The following is a 24,211-nucleotide window of genomic DNA, read 5'->3' as shown; positions in this document are numbered from 1 at the left end:
GTAACATATCACCCCATTTGAATCTGTAAGGGTTCCCCCTTGCCTAGAACCGCCACGGTTAGTCATCCCCACCTCTCATTTTGTCCCCGACTGATTAACGCATTGACAGGAGCATTAATAACTAGTGATGAAAGATTTTTAGTCCTCATCACACGAGAAAACACCTTTTGAAGCGTAGGAATTTCAGATCCAGATAGAATTTGAGATTGAACAGTCTCATACTCAGGCGGAAGACCCGTGAGAAAACTCATGATGGCCATATGCTCCCGTTGGGCCTATTGAGCCTTCAAATCAGTAGTAAAAGGCATCAGAACATTCAATTCTTCATACATTCGTTTAAAATCCATGAAGTAGGTCTTGAGAGGGCGATCCTGTTTCTCTGCGCGATAGAAAGCTTTGCAAACCTCATAAACACGAGAAATATTTCCCTTGCCTGAGTATAAAAATTCTAAATAATTCATCTTTAACAAATTCACAATGAGTAATAGAAGGAATAATCTCACTATCAATAGAGTTGCGGATCTGTAAAAAGAGTCGTGCATCATCTCTTAACCATGACTGACGAGAGTCAGTTATTGGGGGATCGTCAGTTAAATGACCTTGCTTCTCAATGCTTCGCAAGAAAATACAAATGGTCTTACTCCAGTCCAAATAATTTGTCCAGTTTAATTTGTGCTCAGTAATTTTAACGACTACTGGAACTACTTCAGAGGTGACTGTAGACTTATTATCACCCATGAAAGATTAACAAAAAGGAATAATGAATAGCTCTATCAGTGATAAGAAAGAATAGCCACAAAAAGTCACACCAGGGACCAACCAACAATAATCAATGTCAATTTAAGACAAAATAAAAGGCAATAGTATGAAGACCAAAGCTGAAACACACCCTAGTGCACTATCGTTGCATCACAACTTCGCAAAAACCAAATAGAGCCAAAATGACGCAAAGAAGACAGACCGAGATCTAAAACACACCAAGGATAAGCTGGAAAAGGGGAGACGAAGCCGAGAAGGAGCTCAGACGTCAAAAACAATGGCGGCGTGTGAACAGAACCGTCGCAGGTGACGGCGCTTGAGGCTCACGCGCTGCTTGGACGACGGCGATGCTTCAGGGTTTGGACCGTCAGCACCTTGTGACTCTCCCTGGCTGACACATGCTCCCACCAAAGGTCCAACACAGAAGCCCTAACGTCGGATATGAGAGCTGACAGCAGAGGACCAGCGTACAGGGCAACCAGTGTTGAAACAAACGAAAAAACTAACCCTAAACAGCCTGCTCTGATATTATGAGGAAATAATATGAAATATATTTTCTTATATTATTCATGATCAATAAGAGGGAATATATACACAGGAGAGTAGCCTAGTTATTAATGGCTCATTATTAGGAGATACTATCCTATCGTATAATATCCTATCAGATTATATCTGATTTGATCCTATATTAATTACAATATATCCACATATCTTTACAGATTTGAAGGAGGAATATCAGCAAATAGCATGATTAAGTGCCTCAACAAGAATGGTGAAGACGAAAACAGAACAGCCGAGCACAAATTGTGAATCGATGGGAACAGAATCAGAGATGGTGAAATCTGAAAGCTATTTTGGTCAGAGGAGAATGGATGAAGGAGAGTTCTTTGTGTTGCAAGCAGTGCTGCCTTAATGTAAGTCTGTTCTATGGGATTCTTTTGCCTTGGCCTTGTGAGGTAACAAGATCTCGTACTCTTTCTCCTAATAGCCTCTTTGTGAAGTCCTGTTGACCATATGGTCTGATTAATTGTTCTCAAGTGTGTGTTGTGCTGTTTCGTCTGATTTGTGCTTCTTGGTGATTTTGGAATATGAGGAGAACTTTGGTTTCTGTTTAAAATGATTGTTGCTGCTGGTTTGTACCGTTGGTTTTATCTGAGATAGTGCTTGCCATAGTTTTTTCAAAGGTTATAGGGATTTTCCTTTCGAGACAAAGATATCTTTGGGGGAGATGCCGTTAGCTTGGGATTTATTGGTAGTTCATTTGTTTACTTTGCTTCAATCTTTGCAGAATGGAAGGTTCAGAAGTTTAGTTTCTTTGTGGTAGTGAAAAGGGCTCCATTGGAAATTAAGGATGATTTAAGATGGGTGCCGCCTAGCTGTCTTTGGTCTGTATTTGATTTTAGGAATTTAGTGTTAGTAGTTGCTAGGATTGATGGTTCTGGTTTAAGAGAGAGGATTGCTTCTGCTGTGGCTTTGGAGATTGGTCACTGATTGACTAGAAATCTAGAGGATAAAAACCTTCTGGTTCTCTGTGTTGAATTTGCTCAACTTGGCTGTGGTTGGTGGAGATTCTTTCTTGAGAGCATGATCCCTTTGGAATTTGTTGCTCTCTCTTGCAACTTAGCTTCTTTGGATGAGCTAAGAAGTTTTGTAAGGGGTTTGTGGCCTCTATGGTTCGGTTTTATGCCCCCCAATCCCAATAATTTCTTCTTTTGTTTGTTGGTTTCTCCTCTAGATGGATTGTTAACTGGTGCATCTTTGCTTGCCTGGTTTTGTGATTGTTTTGGCATGCAGCTTCAAGTACATTAAGGGTATGTGTTCTTGGATGGATTTTTCATCTTCTCCGCTTCTCTATCACGGTTTGTTCTCAGCCACCGCTATAGGAGTGAACCAGATCTGTTTGTTCTCAACTGCTGCTCTAGGAGTGAACCAGCTTGTTTCTGCTATTTCATAGTTTTTTCGGTTTCTATTGTTTCCTTTGCCTTTAAACTTTGAGTTGTTCTGTTTTGTTTTTAATGATATTATATACTTTTTCTGACCCAAAAAAAAAAAAAGGAAAAAAGTGGCAGAGCGGATGAGAATAAAGGAAGAGCTAAAGTACAGCACTCTGCTTTAGATAAGATACCTCATTAACTAAACACTAAAGTTGAAACACAACAAAGCGAAAATTGACATAAAATTATACTACCTCCAGTCCTAATATAAGAGTTAGTTGGGAGGTTGAATTTGATCTTAAATATAAAACTTCAATTTACTTTGTCTCCCAAACTTATAATTCATTCTCCAAACATGTTAAGTGAGTTTCCATCCTAGGATAGTCATAATTAAAAAGGGTATTTTACTATTTTGAGGAGATCAACTCCAAAATATAAGAGCTAGTCATATCATCATGAGTTGAGGGTTTCTTAACCGATAACCCCAGTCATGTAGGGATTTCAGGCCCTGCCTCAACATGCTGAGCCCAGCCAAAATGCTGTGTCATTATATGTTTAGGAAATAGGCTATGCCCAGCTGAAATCAAACGGATGTAGGTGTGATCCCATATGCAGAATTGGTACTTGAATGCAAAGATAAGTTAATGAAACTGTAACTAAATAGAGAAAGAAGCAAGTGCCAGTATATTCGACCTAGAATCTCCATACCTGCGCACTTGCTCAAGAAATGAAATCCCTAACGTGACCACTTTGGAATGTACCCATGATGCAGTATATAAATGACGAAATGAAACTACTGATTCAGCAGTCGAGTACTGGATTGGCAAAACAGTAGACACATGGGATTCAGCAATCTTTATGCATTTCAATACCAATTCATTGTCATGTGTATCAAGAGCTTCATCCATTATCTGAGCAACTTCAATGGCCTGTAAAACCAGTTGATATAAGTGTTTGTGTCTTGAGGTGGCAATAAGAGGCAAATAGTATCTCTGAAGTCTGAAACATAACATATACCTCCTCGTACAAGAGCAGGTCACTGCGGTTTGAGAAAATTGGTTCTGATGTTATGCAACTGTAAGTTGGATACTTAACTTTTCCCATGTCAACAAGCAGAAACGTTGAGAGATCCTGCTCTCCATTTAGGAAAAAAAGCCTCTGCGGCAAATACCAAAGCGTTAAAATTATCACCTTTAACTAAATTCTTCCATAAGAAAGAGCAACTGAAGGAAACAAACAAAAGAACCTCAGCACGCCACATGAGAGTTTCAGCTTTTGAAGCTATTTTGATACAGGTGCCAGTTCTACTCAAAATCTCAGTTGATAGAAATGGCCTGCACAGAGAGAACCAAAAAAAAAAAAAAAGACGCTTATTTGCTATTAAATATTATATTAAGATTATGCATGGGCCTTCATTTAAATGCAAATTACTCAATTTGAAACAGTATGTGACACGATATCAAGAAGCCTCTATGATCAAGTGGTGAGGACAACGTATAAAGGTGAGTCTGTGCCTTGTTCACAATTCCAGCCCAAAGCGCCTTTGTGTTGGGCACTGGTCAATATCTAAAAATAAAACTAATCATGAATTTTCACTGAAAAAGTTTAAACTTTTGAGTTGAAATGATCCGTGAAAGGCTCCTTTACAAGTTAACTATAAGACAAGAAGAACAAAAATTCTGAATAGTAAATACCACAGTCCATCAGCGTATGAAGAAAGAAGAGATGCAACAAGATCTTGCTTTCTCAACCCACGATTGCAACTCTGGAACATTATCAGAAAACACCAGAAATTTTATATATTGATCAAGAAGAAATGAAGAGAGACAGAACAAATAACATCTGTAGTGCCTCCTACTCATGCATATAGAGAAACACTGTATGATGTTTAATTGTTTGGCCCGTATCTGTCCACAGGAGGTCTCTTACTCTGTAGTCATCAGAAGCCATTCATCAATTTAGGAGCATCTACTAGAGATACAACCAAATTTAGGAGGATCCATCCAAAATGCTCCAATTAATAACACAACAATGCACAAAAATACTGGTTTCCACCATAGCCAAAGGTAATAAAAGATATGGAAAAGACAATGAGAACACTGTTTGTGTCAGGTCTACATTCCTGAAACATAGCTAGCAAAACTGAATCAAATAGGTATTGTTTGAAGGCTGAACGTATTCTACAGAGGAGACAGTACAAGATTACAGGATAAGATAATCCCAGGGCAGCATATAAAACTGAAAAATGAAACTGAACGAGTAAAATTATCTTGTCCTGAAGAACAAGAGCATTAGCTGAAGCAACTCAATAATTGTTAATGTTTATTAACAGAACAAAGTTTTCATATAGAAAACATTTTCTTTCAGCCCAAAATGCAGAATGATATCCCATACAAGGTGTAAGGGAAGAGATATTCGCTAAAACCGCGCTCCAACAAAACAACCCATGTAAACTAGACAGTAGACACTTGTTAAGTCTCGGAAAAAGCTTGCACCCCTTGTTTTTAATAACTCAACTGATTGTAGAGAAACATTCACATTCGACTTTTTATCTCAACCCACAACTGCTCCTCAAACTTGGTAAATTCATTAACAGCCAAGCAACCTAGAAAACAAGAAAGTTTCCTACATAGAGTATTAAATAAAATCATATACTGATTTTTTTTCTTGGTGGGGCAACTCTAGCTTAATACTCAACATCATCAACTTCCTTATCCTGATTTAGTGAGTTCTCTGAAACCGGAAGCAAATGCTTAACCCATTAACATTCAATTCAACAGACAAATAAATTGCCCACAACAGATTTTGTCATGGAAAAATTAGTACTGCTTTATGTGCATCAAAGAAAACAACTATCCATTCCTAGTACAGCATATTTGATTCCTAGATTCGAAAATTTGGATTCCTATGAATGTGCATCTTGTACACAATGCAAGAGCAAAGACTATGATATATAGCAATTTTTTGTGAAAGTTACCGATATTCAGTGCTGTTTATCCAAAGTCAAGTTGCATCATCCCCCAAATGAGGCAATGCTATCCTACCATTTTTTTTTTTAATCCATCAAATTTAAACCAGCCCCTTAATCAAAGGGTATCAAGTCTTTCCGCTTGACTTAATCCCCATTAGTAACAATTTTAATCCTCCAATAATTAACAAAATCCATTTATGCATGAAGTTTGAAATTAAAATAAACTACACACACAGAAATGACAATAGAATCTAACCTTTTCAAGAATACACCAAATTTCACGTAGCTCAGACACCGTGAGCGTATTCAAAATATCTTTCATCTCACTTTCACATACGTGGTCTCCATCTTCAACATAACATACATATCCTTTGTCTGTAACATGACAATACCAAAGACAGGTCACCAAAAGCTGGTGATATTTTTTATGAAAACGAAGGCTAATTGTATTGGAAGAGAAAGAAAAAACAAATCTTATAATAACAAGCCTTATAGTTGGCTACACAAAACAAATCTTACAACTTTTATTAAATTACCAGCAAGTCCCTTCGCTGCTTTTTGAACATCTATTATTTCAGTATAGGATATACAAGACATTCGAAACCAAGGCCCTAGACAAGAAAACAACATAAGATGTTTGTCAAGTCCGAAAGCACAAAAATAAAACAGCATAAAAAGGAAAGTCAGTAGAAGCATAACTCAACATTATAAATATTGCAGCATGTAAACCAACAGGAAAAGTTCTTAACTTTTGATGCAAGCATTGGTTTCCAAAGATTAGTAATAGAAGCATTTCTACTGAATGCATGATTCTTCCACAGATGACTGTAAGTTTCACAACATGAATAAACAACGGAAGACATTTGGATTATCAGAATATTGATTATCTGTGATGAGACAGCATCAGTTTTTGCATGTCAATGACGGGCAGAGTCGCAGATAGGGACAGATCAAGATTTTTTTTTTTGGGGCGGGGGGGGGGGGGGGTAATCACATCAAATATGGGGGACTATAATTAGTTTATCATATTTTACAAAGAAAATTTCAGCCAACCTTAAAGAAAAGTGGGAAATATGGAGCCCCCTGAAATCCATATCTGGTGGCAGGCATGTGGCATGAAAAAACAATTAAACCATGCCTTCGTTGGTGTCACTTGGACAGTAAAGTTCTAATATCTTTGACTGGGCACCAAATTTTGGACAGCTGCCAAAAGTTTGATTTCATTCCTAACACCAAAATCTCCGTACAGGTCTTTCACTTAGATCAATACAACTCACCAACTTAAGACTCATGACATTTTACATTTCGTTCTTAATTAGAAATAGTGGCTCATTCATCTATTTGTCCACTCATTTCAATTTCAATTAGATTTTTTGGTGTATTAGTTGAATCTTCAGTGTTTCCTCAGAGTTTAGAAAAGATTGTTTGATTAATTTTAAAGGTTTTTGTAGTTGTAAGGAGGGCAAAGTCTAATGGCAGCATGATTTATGCTCATGTGTAGTCATTTTGATTGCACTCATGTTTTGTCCTTTAGTATTTAGTTAAATCAGAAAAATCAGATTTTGAATGCTTGGACTTTTTGAGAAATCTGGCCAATAATGTGCAGTGGGACATGATTTCATTATGGGCACTGACAAGAATTTAGAGAGCTCAGTAGTCCTACTGACATTGACTTTGTTTCTACTTCCTCTGGTGATCTATAATTGCTCCCTAAGGTGAAAACACAATCCTTCTTTCCCTTTTCTAATAATTGCTTTCAAAAACAACATTAAGGTAGACAAAATCCAACCATAAATATAAGGCAAAACACTTAATATCAAGCCAGAGAAGTACACATTTGGATGTTAACGCAACCTTTTCTAGTGTACAGCCGGATAAAAAGCCTCTGACTATCATTTGAGAGCAAAGTGAATAACTCTGTCAATAAATAAGACAAAATTTAAACTCTGAAAAGAAAAAATACCAGAGAAATATGTCACAACTCATAAATATTGATGTTGATACCTAGATACCCTTTTTCATCATCAGTTAAAAGGTGAAAATTACTTCTCAACATCTCCTTCAGTATAAGACAAAAATTGAGCTGATACTTCACAGAAGGGGGATCATTCCTTCTGATCTCAACCACATGCTGAGCACTTTCCCATAAACATTTGAAAGTTTCATCGTCAAGCCCCCTTTCAAAGTCTGATTCTCTCTGGCATACAATTTGAATTGGAACAGCATCAACAGAATGTTCCGGAACAGAAGAGATATGTCCCTGCAAAAAATTCCACAGTGCGTACTGATGAGGACTACAACCCAGCAGCCTGCTCCTCATCTTTTTCATCATAAAAAAATTATTCTTTACTGCAATATATTCTTCTTTGGGTGGCAGTGTGCCAACACCCCAGATAAAACATTGAATAAAGAAAAAGGGAGGGGGAAGCAGAAGGTGGATAAGGTATTCTTCTCATCTATCTAGCTGAAATAGGACTCTGCATAAACAAATTGACCTTTCTCAGATTTGTTGAAGAAACAATTCATGAAAGCCATAGATACTCCAAAGCATCATGAAACAACCGTCCCCTATAGCACATAAAAACATAAATAGCAATAAACCTCAAAACTAAAACTTCGACGAAGTATACTCCTATGGAAAGACCTGCTAGAAAATATCTAAAAAGTGAAAATATGCACGAAACTAAAACTTAGAAGCAAGGAATGCCTAAAGGTACCTTCATGAATAATATAAAAGATATTTAACACATGTCGACAAAACAAAGAAAAGGAATAAGAAATCAAATCACAAAAACTTTGTTGTATGGTTAGAACTTTAATACCTCAAATATAAGGCCATAATTGTCCACTAGAGGTGATAGATATTGTGCTAGCTCACGAGAGAGGAAACCTAATAATTTAGAACTTCCAGAATCAGCAGAAACAACCTGAACATACAGAAGAGCTCAATTTCCTAAGAACAATAATGTGTAAAACCAATACTAGCTAATAGAATGAAAAAGAATAAAAACCTTAATGGCATTGGAATCGTTAACATTGTGAGGATCCCTCACAAGAGAGAAGGTATCACCAGGGTGTATCTCCTCATGACCAGTATATCTACGACCCACTAAGAAAGTTTCAAGTGTTGCCCTGGATACACTGGACCTACAATTAGCCAGCTCTAATTTTGGGAGGCCGTCCTTAGAGGACAAGGATGAGCTTCCAATTTTGCAAAAACCATTGTGATTATGGTCTGGATTGTGAGTAAGTTTACACTTTTTCTCACTTTCTTCCTTGGCTGTAAGAGCAGGTAAAACATTACTTAGATTATGTGGAACATGGTTATTACAATTTCTCAGGACCACAGCATTTTCTGACTTCAACGAGTCACCAGGAATATTCTGCACTTTTAATGTTGGGCTGAAGTTCAACTGAAGGAGGGTACGCTGAGTGAGTTTTCGCTTGGTTCTTCGAGAGAGGCATACATCTGGAAATATAAATTGAATTAAAACCATCATCATGCAAAAGAGGCTATCTAAAATTAACGTACAAAAAAGTGGATAAACCAGCAAATTGGTATACTTTCCTTAGGCTGCTTTCAGCCAGAATTGTCATCATAGGTAATTAGATGGTGTAAAATTAAGAAAGGCCAAGTAGTTTTTCAACCAGAATGATGCACACATAGCAAGATACCACATTAGATTAAAATAATTTCCTTTAGTTGTACTAGTATACTGATTTTCTATCATAAATGATAATATACCTAATTCAAGATGTAGACTCTTTTTCACATACTACGGGTTTTATTGGTTAACCAAATAAGAAAGAGACTTACAAGACTACGTACCAAGATGAGCATTGACCTCATAGTTATCCCCATCAATCTTACAGCCACAAACTGGGCAAGCTATCTCAACATGAGGGGTCTTATTCTCATTCTCTTCCCCAACAGATTTAAATTGGTTCAAATTAGCTTCTTGAGGTTGTTCAGCAGACTTTCCCGAGCAAACTTCTCCATCATTGTCATTGGAGAGATTCAAAGAGATCTAAAATCAAATAAACAAGCATCTGCATAAATAAAGATAATTGAAACCAACCCATTGTAACTGTACCGAATAAGGTGCTCTGAAAAATAATAATCTGGTGAATCCTGTAGTATTGATACAAAGCACGCAGCCATTCACTCTCCCCCTTGCTGACAAGTTCTACAGCAATTTGTTGGCTATTTTATTTTATATACCTTGGAAGTTGTTAATTGTTAATGTCTTGTTCTAACTTCAATCTCCAATAAGAAAAGCTATAAACATCTACTACTCTCAAAGGAAATGTAGGATGTATAGAAAAGAGAATATAAAGTAGAAGGGCATTCGTCCCATCTCACTTGCCCCCCATAATCGATAATATCTTATAAGATTTTGGCATCGTAGTTTATCAGAAATAATCATCCACTACAACAAAATCTATTATCCCAATTCTTTGACCAAAAAAAAAAATTCAAATTCAGTAGTCCCATGCAAATGAATGTTTGAAAAGATTTTATAAAAAAAAAAGGCAAAACAAGTTGACACGCCCCTTTATGAATCGGAAGGAAATAGTTTAACACATATCGGGTGGCAGGAGTCATGGCTTTAGAAGCCAAAATGGTTATAGAAACTAGGAAGACGACAATATGTGATGCCATTATCAGATTAAGCACTCCCTCTTCTTCTTAACTAGGTGTACCCAATGAAGATTTACATACTAGGAGTTTCGCGGAGACTCCCGACTTGAAAGATGCAGTTTCCTACGACCATATTCACCCGTGGGACAAAGTTTCAAACACATGGTGAACATAGCTAACGCGTCCCCGCACCGAATACAAGTGACAAGAATCTAAATGTCACTTATGGGCCATCATGTTATCAAGCAATAAATCGAAAAGTAATCAGAATAACTTAGGGGTGAAAGAACATGAGCAAGTGCAAATACCTGTTCTGGATTGGAGAAGAGAGACTGGCGACTTGGAAGAAAGCGCCTGCGTTTGCCTATCAATCGGCTCAAGCTTTCTCTGCCGGTCAGCATCGCATTTGCATCGTAGCCAGTCACGGTGGGGAACTCCGGCAGCGAGGGTTTGCTCTCGCCTTTCTCCCTCCACTATCCAAGCAACTCTTTCATGGTTTCATTGGCGTTTCACAGGCTCTAGAATAGTAAAATTCAATGTCCAGTCCCGCCAACTGCGAAAATATTTCGCGGTTTCTTTTTTTAAAAAAAATTAAAAGATTTTTTTTTTTGCCAACATATAAAATGAAAGAATTACATTAAAGTTTAAACTAAAGTTGATGTAAAAAATTATAGAAAGATATGATAATGGAAAATGAGTAAACAATTTTTCTAGAGTAGACTTTTTAGGTTTTTCGCACTCTTTTTTCACGTTTCTTTTTCACTTTCACCTTTGTCCATTTTTTTTAATTGAGAATGGAAATTAATAAAACACTGGAAAAAAAATGAAGATTTCTTTCTTTTTTTCCTTTTACTTCTTTCTTTTTTTATTTGCCCCTATATTTAATATAATTCATGTTACCACCATTTCTACCACACAAGAATATGATGTGAGTGTCTCCCTTTGCGGTAGGAAGAGTTAAATTATGAGTAAACCGGGGAAAAAAAATCTGATTATTTTTCGCTATTGCTCTCTTTGAATTATTATCCTTTTTTTTAATTTTTGTAGCTCTTAGTTAAGAAAAAAATTTTAATATGATCATTGATTAGGGTGGTTATACTCTTTTTGTCTGAAGTTATTACTATATTTGATCTAGTGAACTTTTTTATAAAATGAGGTCGGGTGGATGTTTGTATGCAAAAATCATAAATTTTAATTTATAAATTCTGATATGAAGCTAGTGAAATCTTATTCCTTTCATTTTATCCATTTTCACACTCGTGCATTTATATAAATAAAATTCATAAATTTCATAATTATTTTTTTTATATAAACTATCTGGTATCCAACCGCGTCTTTTCTGAGCCCCAGCCTCTTTAGGCAGTTGTACCCGAGCGATCAACTAGTCTGGATTCGGACCGGGCGACAAATAAGGCCCTCCCCGGTACCCTTTTTAACAAGTGAGGATTTGAACCCCCGCCCTCAAAGAGCAGAGACTCGCCTCACTTGTGACCTAGCCAGTCACCACTAGGCCAGGAGTATTCGGGTATAAATTTCATAATTATAATCATATGGGAATAGAATGCAAAATATGAAGCTGGTAATGCAAATTAAGGTATGAGTTGTGAACTTGATAAGGCATGCTAAAAAAACCTGCCTCCAAACGAGTTGGCTAAACCCCTCACCTTTTTGCTCCTTTAAAAATTTCTATTTTCTTTTTTTATATACATTATACATGAAAATATAACGAATCTTTTCCTTTACAAGCCTGAATCACTTAAATACATTATTGACAATTACAAACATCAAATATTCAAATTCTCCGGAACATTACAAACATAAAACACGTAATTCAAACATGATTTTTGAATGAAATAATCGGCACAATCTGTAACATCCTAATCTTATCCCAAGGTTTAGCGTCTACTTAAGCTTTGATTTAGGAGAAGAATTGGATAAAAAGGATTCATGAAGAATTAGTAGTTTAATTTTGATTATTATAAGCCATGTCTTTAGAAATTCCGAGCAATCTTAGTATTTGGGAATTTTTGAGAATCAAATGATAATATTTTTTTAGTGGTTCTTTTTGCATTACAAAATAGACATATCAAGTATTTTAAAGAGTTCTAGTTTATAATTTTTCAAGACATGTAGAATTAATTATAAATTTTTTTATAATTAATTAATTCTAGGGCAAATTTGTTCAGCATAATCGACACGATCTGTAACATCCTAATCATTGGTCGCAGCGAATGCATTAAAATTTGATTTTTTAAAAACAAATCTCAGACGTGAAAATAGGAGGGAGGCATGGAGGAAACTTTAGGGCTCTTCTAGGGCAAATTTGTTCAGCATGAGGGGAGTGTTTTTAAACTTCCTAGTACAAAAGGAAGTTATCTAACCCTGATTTCTCTCTTCCTCTTCTCATATTTTTTAGATTTTTGAATAGTTAGAATATAGGATTCATGTTAGTTTTCATCATGACTAATCTTTTAGCCAATTATTTTAGCTCTAAATGAGTTATACATATTAGATTAAATATTTTAACTCAAAGTGAACAATTTTGAGTTATATAAAATTTTAAGCCAGTATTTACTTCCGTAGTTAAGGATTTGTTGAGATTTGACAATGTGATTATTTATAGTTTGGTATTTGGGTTATTTTTATGCGTGATACTACCTCCGGTCTTAATTATAAGAGCCAGTTGACTAATTTGAAAAAATTAAGAGAGTAAGTTGAGTTAGTTATTTGTCATAAATAGATGTTGTCTTTCCTAAAATATCCTTGCTAATTAAGTGCATTAACTAGAACTATTATTGTTAGAAGGGCTACTTTGAAAAAACTGTATAAATATGAGAGACAAAGTGGATTGGGGTCTTATATTTATGATCAAAATAAAAGTCAAACAGGGTTTTATATTAAGGACCGAAGGTAGTAGTTTAGATGTGTGATTAGTTTAGAATGTTGATATTGATAGTTTTACTTAAATGGGTATGTTGAAGGTTGAAAATCACAAGCGTAAATTAATATTGGTGAGGTTGATTAATATTTCCAATAAGTTGTTTGGGTGGAGGAGTGTAACGAGGATCCTCTTATCACAGTTACTTACCAAATTATTTATTTTCAATGCTATTATAGTGGGAAAAAACGAAAGGGTTGACAAACCTTATCATGGTAGAAAGAGTTTTAACTCAATTTTAAATGCTAACAAAGATAGAAAAAAAATTCAACCGATCATTTGAAAATAGCGTCATAGTTATAAAAAGAATATTTATTAATTCAACAAGATAAGCATGATAGAAAAAGGATAGAACTTAAGTACTTAACTTCAAAGTGTCAATAATGATTAAAAAAAAAAGATAAATTCCTTTTTAATTAGCTTATCCATGATAGAAGGCAAATAAATTAATATTTAAAAGCTATCATGGATTTTTGGCCAAAAAAAAAGCTATCATGGATAATAAAACCTTTCTAAATCAATTACAAACATTGTATTGAAAACCGGACCGGAAACCGGTGAACCGGCCAGGAAACCGGTCCGGTTAAGCTGTGAACCGGGTTACTGTGTGAACCGGGGTGACCCGGACTGAACCGGGGTGACCCGCCCGGTTTGGTGGATCAACCCAGTCTCCCCTTTTTAAAAAAAATTTTTTTGATGATTTTTTTTAAAAAGCTATTGATAATTAGGACTTAGTGACTGAGTAATTATAAGGAGAAATATTTTATTATCATATATCCATTTTGATATTTTGTTGGGATGAATATTTAGTGATTTTAGTAGTATGATATTATAAGAAAATGTAAGAATGTAATTATTTTACTAGTAATTCAAGATATTAAATTGATATCTAATTCTTAGTGAACATTTAAATTTTTTTTTTTTATTTCTCATCGGTTTGACCCCCGGTTTGACTCTGGTCTGACCCACTGACCCTTGACCCATTGCCTTGATCGGTTCAATTGCCGATCCGGTTTTCAGTACCTTGATTACAAATCAAATTATGATAGACGAAATACAACCTATCTAATAATATAAAAATCAACCTCTATTTAACGCTGTAATGTGACAGATGGGGCTTTGGGCTTCATTTATTTTGATTAGTATCCTTTCAAAGTTTCAATCATATTTCATTCCCTTCTTAATTCTATATTTTCAAACTTCAAACAATGAATTTAATCTAGAGAGAATTCCAATTAAATCCAACCAAAATACCAAAATTAAAATTTAGACCTATAGTTTTATTCAATTTCTAGTGAGGCCATGAGACCTAATTAGAAATTTCTGGATGTTGTTAAATAACCAAAATGCTCTTCTTTTATTTAAAAAAATTGATTATTTTACTTTTTCTAGGGGATTCCTCATCTCTTATCATTATTTTTTGAGACCAAAAATATATAAGTAATTTTACAATGTTTGAAATATGTGTATATAACGTACACCAATAAAAATATTTAAATAAAATATGTTAAATTACAAATATAAGTAACCTCTAAATAAATATTTTTTATTTTCAATTCTTATAATTTACATTATTTTATTTATTTAGCGTAAATTATTACAATTTAATATTAAATATTTCTTATAATTAAAATGTTTTGAAATGTTAAAATAAATATTTACAACCTAAGAATAAAAAATATTTATTTAAAGACTATTTATATTGTGATTTAAAATATTTTGAAGGTTTTAGTTATATATACAAAATTTTAAACACTAAAAAATTACTTATATTTTTTTGTCTAAACATTAATAATAAAAGGGTTCAAGGGCATTATGGTCATTTAATAGTGTTCAGCAATCACTGATTAGGCCCCATGTCTTGATTAAAAATTTGTTAAAAGTGTAGGTCTCAATTTGAATTTAAGTATGTCGATTGGATTTAATTAGAATTTTCTCTTTAATCTATTCTAAACCTTAACGCTGTGTTTGGCTCAACAGAAGGGAGAGGAGGAGAAGGATTTTAATGAAGGAAATGGGAGGAAGGAAAAGAGGAGGGTAGTTACCGAAAGGAGGGTATGGCAAGGGAAGGGAGGGAAGGGATTTTAATAAAGGGGAGATGAGGAAAGAAATTTTAATGATACCCTATTTGATTTAGAAGAGGAGGGGATGGGAGCTAATCAAAAATTGACTATTTTAACCTTATAAAATGAATTTTCTCACTTTTCTATTTTGTCAAGATATAAATACGTGTAATACAATTCACCAACTTTAACTTGCCATAATACAAATTATTTATGACTACTTATTATTTGAACAATAATTAAAAAATAACAAGAATTATAATATTTTTAATTGAACCGACCTTCTTAAAAAACAAATTAAAAAAATAGATTGAACTTGTTTACCGGTATATATTGCAATCAAAGTAAATATCCATATTTGTAAAACTAAAAGATTCACATGAAAAAAGATTCATAAGCGAATATATCATTTACATTAAAAAAGAATTCAAATACCAATAATATGATATAAGACTACTCCTAATGAGAACATGAAGAAGATCCAAACACTATATCCATGATTACTGCTTTACATGCTGGAGGTGGGCACTAAACAATTGATCTCAACTTGTTAACATCACTTACAAGATTGTTATAAACCTTGCTTGTCAACATCACTTACAAGATTGTTATAAACCTTTTTTTGTCAGCATTAAATCCATATTCACTTATCAAATGCCAAATTTTTTCACCTGACATGGGTGAAATCTAGTGGATAAAACTCTCTCTTTTTATAACATTTGACTCATGTAATAAATCATTTCCCATGTTCAAAGTGTCATGAATTAAATCATGACCTCGAGCTAATGCTTCATTGCCTTTTCTAATTGTTGTAGTCATGTTAGATACTACGCTCTTCATTATGTAGAGATCAATCTCCTTATCTTGAGCATGCTCTCTCCTTCTCCTTTTACCACAGTCACTAGTTGCTCCTTGTGGCTATTTAGAAGGTAAGGGATTTTCTTTACTAGTATCACAATCACTTAAAATCTTAACACCATCTAGTGTGTACTTTTTTTTGTGAGATAAGTTGATCCAGGTCATTGATAATTTCATAATTTGCTTCCACAGGAGATGAATGGCATCATTTTCACTTCTCCTTTGCTGTTAGAGACTCATCTCCACCAACTCTATCAGCTTCATATAAGATTATCATCTTATCGTAATTAGAAAATGGAGTATTTCGCCACACTGCAGCCTTCGGTTTAGACTGAAATAATACATATACATTTTAAAAGAAACATAATTTAAGCTTGACCAAAAAAAAAAGAGACCATATATAAAATGTAAAAATCATACCTGAATAAGAGCCTTCCAGACTTGAGGTTCAGCATCCCATAATTGAGTTGATGAGTCCCAAGTAAAACCACTTAGACTATTTTTAAATATATCATAAATTTCTAAAAAGTTTCTTTTTAACGTCTTCCAATGATTTTTTATTTTGTCATTGTCAATCTTCTTGTCAAATTGTGCGCTCAACACTTGAGCAATATTTTCATAAGTTGTAGTGGTAAATATCCCATTAACTTTTCAACCGTGTTCATACTTATATATGAAGGCATCAATAATGGCATCATCCATAGCCTTTGTCCAATTGAGCAATTCTTTGCTATTGTTTGATTTTGTTGGCATTCTATAGGCCTGTTTATTATAACATAATAAAATTTGAATTGAAAAAAAAAACAGAAATAAGTCCAGACTCAATCAAATTAATACCATAAATTGTTCTGACAATAACAAATATAGGTATTGAAAACAAAATTCAATCAAATTAGAAATATAAATCGTTCTGACAATAATAAATATAAGTACTAAAAATGAATGTCGATTAAATATGTCAATTAATCAACATGCTTGAGCTTGAGCTTGAGCTTGATAAGTAATCCACATTTTCCTAGCCATATTTTCTCTAATAAGCTCACCTTGAGTAACCTCCACATCTTCATTATTTGGAGCACGACTATCATCATTTTCATTTAGATTTGTGAGTTCCTCGTCAACTTCCCTAATAAGATCTTCATCAGGTCCTATGGTTATCAAGTAATTATGAAGAATACAACATGTAAGTATTACTAACGTTTGAGCTTTAACCCTATGAGTAGGCTTTGATTAATTAGATAAAATTTGAAATTGTTTTTTCAATACTCCGGTTGCTATTTTGATTACATTTCATAATGATGCATGCCTTAGATTGAATAATTCCTTGTGATTTTGAGGTGGATTTCTTGAATATTCTTTTAAATGATATTGAACCCTTCTATAAAGAGTGATAAGTCCACTTGTTAACATGAAATTAGCATCCACAAAAGTAATATTTTCCTATATATGAATGAAAATAATTAATATAAATGAGCGATAATAACTTGATTAATTGCATTAATTTTAAAAATTATTCAAGCAGTTACCATGGGGGATTTTAAGCCTATCTTCTCTAGTCAATGTATTCTTTAAAATTCTTGAGTCAGATGCTGTGTCTTCTCACCCTAGGAGCACATAAGTAAACTTTAGATCAAATGAGCATGTTGCTAAAATATTTTGTATTGGGTGCTCTTTCCTACCATGATATCGAGGGACATCTGTTGTGGATACTTTAACATGTATATGTATCTCATCTAATGCACCAACATAATCTTTAAAAAAAGGGAAAAATTTACCCTTATTGAAAATCTTAGAAGGCACTAAAAAACCATTAGCCTGTACAAAATTTTTTTTCTTCTAGTTCAATAATAGTGTCTAGTACTTTATAGAGATGTTGACTAATTGTCTCACCAGACTTTTGAAAAATAAAGTTAATTACACGATTTCTTGCTTTGTGTACTAATATATGAAGAGTCTTAACAACTTGTTCTTCCACACTTGCATATCGTGTGGCTCATAAGTTGCCCTCTTTCTCTAACATACTACTACCTCCGGTCCTTAATATAAGACCCCGTTTGACTTTTAGTTTGGTCCTAATTATAAGACCCCAATCCATTTTGTCTCTCATATTTATGCATTTTTTTCCAAGATAGTCCTTTTAATAATGATAGTTCTAACCAACACACTTAATTAGCAAGGATATTTTAGGAATGACAACATTTATTTGTTACAAATAACTAATTTAACTTACTTCCTTAATCTCCTCAAATTAGTCAACTGGATCTTATAATTAGGACCGGAAGTAATACATAATTTTAAAAGAAGTTTTAGGACCCATCCTAATCATGTCTCGATCATTTCCACTATTAGTTATTTGAGTCATTACTTCTTCACGTACACTTTCTCTTCTGGAGCTTAAATTATAACATTTTTTTCTTATTCCACATATAAGTCACATAGAACCATACAATAGCACTAATGACTTGAACTATAGTTCTTCAACGCAATTTCAAGTATTGATGAACTAATATAAAATATTGAATCAGCATTTATTGAATCAACATATATTTATGTCTTACCAATTCCATCTAAAATAAATAAATAAAAAATACTTCTAATCAAATCATAGATACCATAATGTTAATTAGTTAGATAAACACAAATAAATTTCTTTTGCTAATTCTTATATTATGTACGTCTAATTTAATATCAATAAAAATGAATCATTAGCATATATGTGTAATAAAAGTAATAGGAATGAGAATGAGAACTACCTAGTAAATAAATTATAATTTATCAAAATCTACATGTGATTGGTGGTATCTCATATATTAGTCAAATTTGAAGAGAAAACAAATTAAAAACTATATCTAAGTTAATATAAAGATGTCAACCATGATTTTTTTTTTTGGTGATATAGGGGCTGTTATAATTTCTATGCAGGAAGAAAAGGCACAAGTCACAAACCCTACTCAAATCAGGATTCGCGAGCTCTGCTTGTTGGGTTGAGGAGACAGGGGAGAGCTCGCGATTAGATTGCACGCGTCCTTCGTCTTCATCTCCGTTAGCATCGACAGCAAGCAGGTGCGTCTTCCACTTGTTCTCCATCTCTGTGTCTGAATCTGTGTGCGTGTAGTGAAGAGGGGTTGGGGTACTCTGTTTGAGAGAGTTGTGAAGAAGTCTCTTTCTGAATCTCTATACTCTCCACCCCTCCGGTTCATTTCACTCTCTCCCTACTATTCGAATAGCCTGCAGCTTCTTCAGCTTCCTTGTTTCTGAATCCTCCGTGCCCGTCGTTACCTTGGCTCCGTCGCCGTTAAGGCGAAATCGTAAACGTTGGTGGCTCTCATTCACTGTCCTCCGTGTCTCTCGCTGTTCTGAGTGTTTTTATGTTAAATATAATTTCCATGTTTGTTGATCTGCTGGTCTCACTGATTTCGTCGTGCTATTCTTTTGTTTGATTTTTGTTTAGATTTTACTCTAATCGGTGGTCCTGTTGCATCTTCAATTTGCAGGTTGGTTTTGATAGCTATCGCCTACTTCTATGCCCTACTTTTGCTTTAACGTTAAGGTAAGGCGGTAAAAGACTTGGGAATTGTTTTGAAGTCGCCATAATGTTGGGTTCATTACCGATACTGCCTCTGCCTGCTCCTCCCTCTGATGGAAATCTAGGTCCTCGCCCTGAGGCTCAATTGCCTGAGGAGAGGGAGGATGAAAAATCGTCTAGCGAGGAGCAGACCAAATCGAATTCTACATCAATTGCTACCCACACTAGAACTATTGGAATCATACATCCCCCTCCAGACATTAGAACTATTGTTGATAAAACAGCCCAGTTCGTTGCAAAAAACGGTCCTGAATTTGAGAAAAGGATCATTGCAAATAACACTGGCAATGTCAAGTTCAATTTCCTGAATTCATCGGATCCCTATCATGCATATTATCAACATCGACTAGCGGAATTTCGTGCCCAAAACCAATCTTCCACCCAGCAATCTCCTTTGCAGCCTATAGATTCAGCTTTGTCTGAATCAACCTTCTCTGCGCCAGCCTCTGACAGTAATGATGCTGCAGCAGCACCTACAGCAACAATAAAGCCTGACCCCTCCTCTCAATTTAAGCCTGTAAGGAAAGTACTTGAACCCCCTGAAGCTGAGCAGTATACAGTTCGGCTTCCTGAAGGGATTACAGGGGAAGAGCTGGATATTATAAAGCTCACCGCACAATTTGTGGCTCGAAATGGAAAATCATTCTTGACAGGGTTGACTAGTAGGGAGGTTAATAATCCTCAATTCCATTTCTTGAAACCAACCCACAGCATGTTTACATTCTTCACTTCCCTTGCGGACGCGTATTCTAAGGTTTTGATGCCTCCGAAGGGGTTGACAGAGAAGCTGAGGAAAAGCATTTCTGACATGACTACTGTCCTTGAACGGTGTGTGAACAGGCTGGAATGGGAGCGATCACAGGAGCAAGCTCGGCAAAAGGCTGAGGATGAAATAGAGCAGGAAAGGATTCAAATGGCGATGATAGATTGGCATGATTTTGTTGTGGTTGAAACAATAGATTTTGCTGATGATGAGGATAAGGAGCTGCCTCCCCCGATGACTCTTGAGGAGGTTATAAGGAGAAGCAAGGTTTCAGCCATGGAAGAAGATATAGTTGAACCTGAAAAGGAAGTTGAAATGGAAATGGATGAGGAAGAGGCCCAACTTGTTCAAGAGGGCATGAGGGCAGCTAGTTTGGAAGATAATGATGATGGTAAGAAAGGTGGGGTCAATGTTACAGAGGAGCCTGAGCCACCTATGAGGATTGTCAAAAACTGGAAAAGACCAGAGGAAAGGATTCCTGCAGAAAGAGATCCGACAAAATTTGTTGTTTCCCCAATTACTGGTGAGTTAATTCCAATTAATGAAATGTCTGAACATATGCGAATTTCTCTCATTGATCCCAAGTTCAAAGAACAAAAGGAAAGGATGTTTGCCAAAATTCGTGAGACAATGCTGGCTCAGGATGATGAAATCTCAAGAAACATTGTTGGACTTGCACGGACCCGTCCTGATATCTTTGGTACTACTGAAGAGGAGGTCTCCAATGCTGTCAAGGCAGAAATTGAAAAGAAGAAAGATGAGCAACCTAAGCAGGTTATATGGGATGGTCACACTGGTAGCATAGGACGAACTGCGAACCAAGCCATGTCACAGAGTTTGGGTGGTGAGGATCCAAATAATGTTGCTAATAATGAAGCTAGAAACCTTCCTGGCCCTGCCGCACCTCCTCCTAGGCCTGGTATGCCTTCAATTCGTCCTCTTCCACCACCGCCTGGACTTGCATTGAATCTTCCCCGTGTTCCACCCCCCACAGTTCAGTATCCTCCCCCAACCAGTGGTGGTCTTTCAGTGCCTCCTCCAAGACCTCCGGTACCCATTATGCCATCTTTTCATCCTGCTTCTCATCCAGTGCCAGTCACTTCTGGGCAGCAAGCATTCATGTCCAGTCAACCACCTCCGTTGCCTTCAGTTTCTGTCAATGGACCGGGGATGCCTGTTCCTCCACCCCCAGGTTCTCAATTCACTCCTGTTTCAATTCCTCGACCGTATGCCTCTCTTCCTATCCCTCCACCTGGGATGCCTATGATGCCTCCACCACCTTTGCCTCAAGGAATGCCACCCCCGCCGCCACCTGAGGAAGCTCCTCCTCCGCTTCCAGAAGAACCAGAGCCAAAGAAACAGAAGCTTGATGATTCAGCTCTTATCCCAGAAGATCAGTTTCTGGCTCAACATCCGGTAGGGACTTCGATATTTTTTATGATGATGATGATTAATTAGTTTTTAATTTACAAAAAATAGCTTCAACATTTATCCTTACTGATTTTATTTTGTTGCAACCAGGGACCAGTTCGTATCTGTATATCAATTCCTAATATTGATGAAGGAAATCTCAGAGGACAAGTTCTGGAGATTGCATGCAATCTCTGTCTGAAACTGTTGGCAGTCTGAAGGAGAAAATTGCTGGGGAGATTCAACTCCCTGCTAACAAACAGAAATTGAGTGGAAAACCTGGCTTTCTCAAGGATAATATGTCACTTGCTTATTACAATGTTGGAGGAGGGGAGGTGCTCTCTCTCACATTAAGAGAGCGTGGTGGTAGGAGGAGATGAGTTCATACTTGCCCATCCGTTCGAGGTTGTTGTTGGAGCTTTTGCCTCACTATGGGCATATGATTTCTCATAATATTCATAAACTCTATGATGCTTTATTAATGTTGGTGACTTTATGTGTATTCTAGTATCAGCAAGCTTTCAGGATCTTATAATTGTTTGGCAAGATTGATGTTAACTGTGAAATGCTGATTTGGCAACCTAGGCCTCATCTTTTGAGAGCAGTGGGAAGTAATGCAGTTCCTTTTATATGATTAAGTCAATACTTACACCATTAATTATTATTTTCTTCTGGATTTCAGTTGATTTCTTGCAGATTTACTAGTTTGTTTCTGCTCGAACTCTTCTGCAATCAGGGAGGGGCCATGTAGATTCTTGTTTTTCTTTGGTCTTGCTCATTTTTAGTGTTGTTTCAAATTTGAATGGGAAGCAGTGATTTAGGTTTTTCTTCTCTTCTAGTGTTTAGGTCTTCTTATATTGGATATGCTCTTACACCAGCACAGTTAATTGGTTGGTTTGGTTGGAGGATCCTTTAGGTGCTGAGCTTATGCACCTTTAGCTGGTGCATTATGTTTGGGCTTAATAGGGTTAGTCATATTTTACTTCCATTTATGCTTCACATAACCATTCCATGTATTGGCTGGGATGTTTGTTGTCGTTGATTATGTTGTTTTCTCGTAACAGACATTTTACATCGACTTATGGGAAGGCTGTTCCGCTTAGCTGATTTATCTGTGAATGGGATGAGGAAGGTAGAATGGCCTACATTACTCTCTACTCTGTAATATTAATGTATTTTCTTTTTATTTTTGAGCTATCTGATGGCAGTTTGTGCCTGCTAATTTTTGCAGCATAGAGCAGGTTTGGTGTCGTCATTTGGAGGGTATTTTTGAAAAATTATGAGCAAGATTACTTTCTGCTTTACTTGGTTTAGCTGACTTGATTATTTTAGATCTTAAATCTTGTTCTGCTAATATTTATTGAGATTCACTTTGTCTTTCTACTGGGTTGATTCATAGCTCTTGAATTCTTAAGAGAGTCAGTATGATCCATTAGAGCCACTTGTTTGTCTTTTTATACTTCTCCGTAAGTATGTGATTACTTCTCCCGTTGGGTCTCAAGTGATCATTCTTTTGTCTCCTTGCATTAACCAACTTTTGTGGTGGAAGCAGAAGACCACTGCATTGATGGCTGAAGGATAAAGAATAACGCAAGTGATACAAAACAGAAATAGAAGGGAATGAATTATTTCTATGCATATTGACCTGCGACTGTTGCATTATATATAGAGAAAATCAAGCCTGATCAATCATTACTGATTTGAATCAAACTGTTCGACTAACTGATTTTGAGCTGATAGGTAAACAACTCTTCTAATCCCAAAGTTGGCCATTCATTTCCTACTTTTGACTTACCGTTCCTCTGGCATTTCTTGCTCCCGAGCACCATCTTTTGGACAGCTTTTATTATATTTTTGTAGCAAAGGTTACAAATAGACTAGGAAACCAAGATGCTGAGTTTTATGTCATCTCCAACCGATTTATTATTTGTCTGACCATATTTGGGGCTTAGTTTCTACCTTTTCAGTTCTCACATGAACAGTTAATCTTGCAGTGACCATTTGCTGTTTTGGGAATGACATACATTTGACTTAATGCGTGATCTCAGAGGCATGAATTTATGGGACCTTTTGTCTTTGCTAGTTTTGGGTCCATGTCAATATTCACTCGTCTTATATGCATGGAGTCTCAATTTTCCTGTGGCATGTCTGTTTCAGTGTCGCTATATCGTTTCTTCTTGGAATGTGATGCCACTGGTAACGCTACTGATAGAAGTAGTGAAATAGTGGGTTCGGTTGTAATGTTTTTGGATTGATCAGAATGACATTTGAGCTATTCGTGATAAAA

At 35.7% G+C, this 24,211-nt stretch overlaps 2 protein-coding genes across 2 annotated transcripts in view; one reads left to right on the top strand and one right to left on the bottom strand.

Moving 5' to 3' along the window:
- LOC114751524 (fanconi-associated nuclease 1 homolog) overlaps positions 1-19,252 on the bottom strand; it is a 25,511-nt gene extending 6,259 nt beyond the window's left edge. The window contains exons 1-14 of the mRNA XM_028940185.1: positions 19,117-19,252; positions 17,219-17,313; positions 10,615-10,779; positions 9,494-9,692; positions 8,676-9,133; positions 8,487-8,591; positions 7,669-7,924; positions 7,519-7,581; positions 6,201-6,275; positions 5,921-6,039; positions 4,388-4,458; positions 3,940-4,027; positions 3,711-3,851; positions 3,402-3,622 (exon numbers count right to left, since the gene is read on the bottom strand). Of these exons, the coding sequence (XP_028796018.1) occupies positions 3,402-3,622; positions 3,711-3,851; positions 3,940-4,027; positions 4,388-4,458; positions 5,921-6,039; positions 6,201-6,275; positions 7,519-7,581; positions 7,669-7,924; positions 8,487-8,591; positions 8,676-9,133; positions 9,494-9,692; positions 10,615-10,779; positions 17,219-17,313; positions 19,117-19,252 (2,192 nt within the window). The remainder of the gene's footprint in view (positions 1-3,401; positions 3,623-3,710; positions 3,852-3,939; positions 4,028-4,387; positions 4,459-5,920; positions 6,040-6,200; positions 6,276-7,518; positions 7,582-7,668; positions 7,925-8,486; positions 8,592-8,675; positions 9,134-9,493; positions 9,693-10,614; positions 10,780-17,218; positions 17,314-19,116) is intronic.
- On the top strand, positions 19,175-24,211 carry LOC114751523 (probable splicing factor 3A subunit 1). Its single transcript, XM_028940184.1, is given in 6 exon segments — positions 19,175-19,228; positions 19,660-21,930; positions 22,036-22,105; positions 22,108-22,891; positions 22,989-23,056; positions 23,156-24,211. Coding segments are annotated over 3 exon segments (2,439 nt in total). The 5' UTR covers positions 19,175-19,228; positions 19,660-19,758; the 3' UTR covers positions 22,305-22,891; positions 22,989-23,056; positions 23,156-24,211.

The sequence above is a fragment of the Neltuma alba genome, unplaced genomic scaffold (assembly GCF_004799145.2).
Source record: "Neltuma alba isolate B1F8T4 unplaced genomic scaffold, ASM479914v2 tig00006965_pilon, whole genome shotgun sequence".
In the NCBI taxonomy this organism is placed as follows: domain Eukaryota; kingdom Viridiplantae; phylum Streptophyta; class Magnoliopsida; order Fabales; family Fabaceae; genus Neltuma; species Neltuma alba.
The sequence above is the reverse complement of the archived record's forward strand: the minus strand, read 5'-3'. Positions and strand labels throughout refer to the sequence as shown.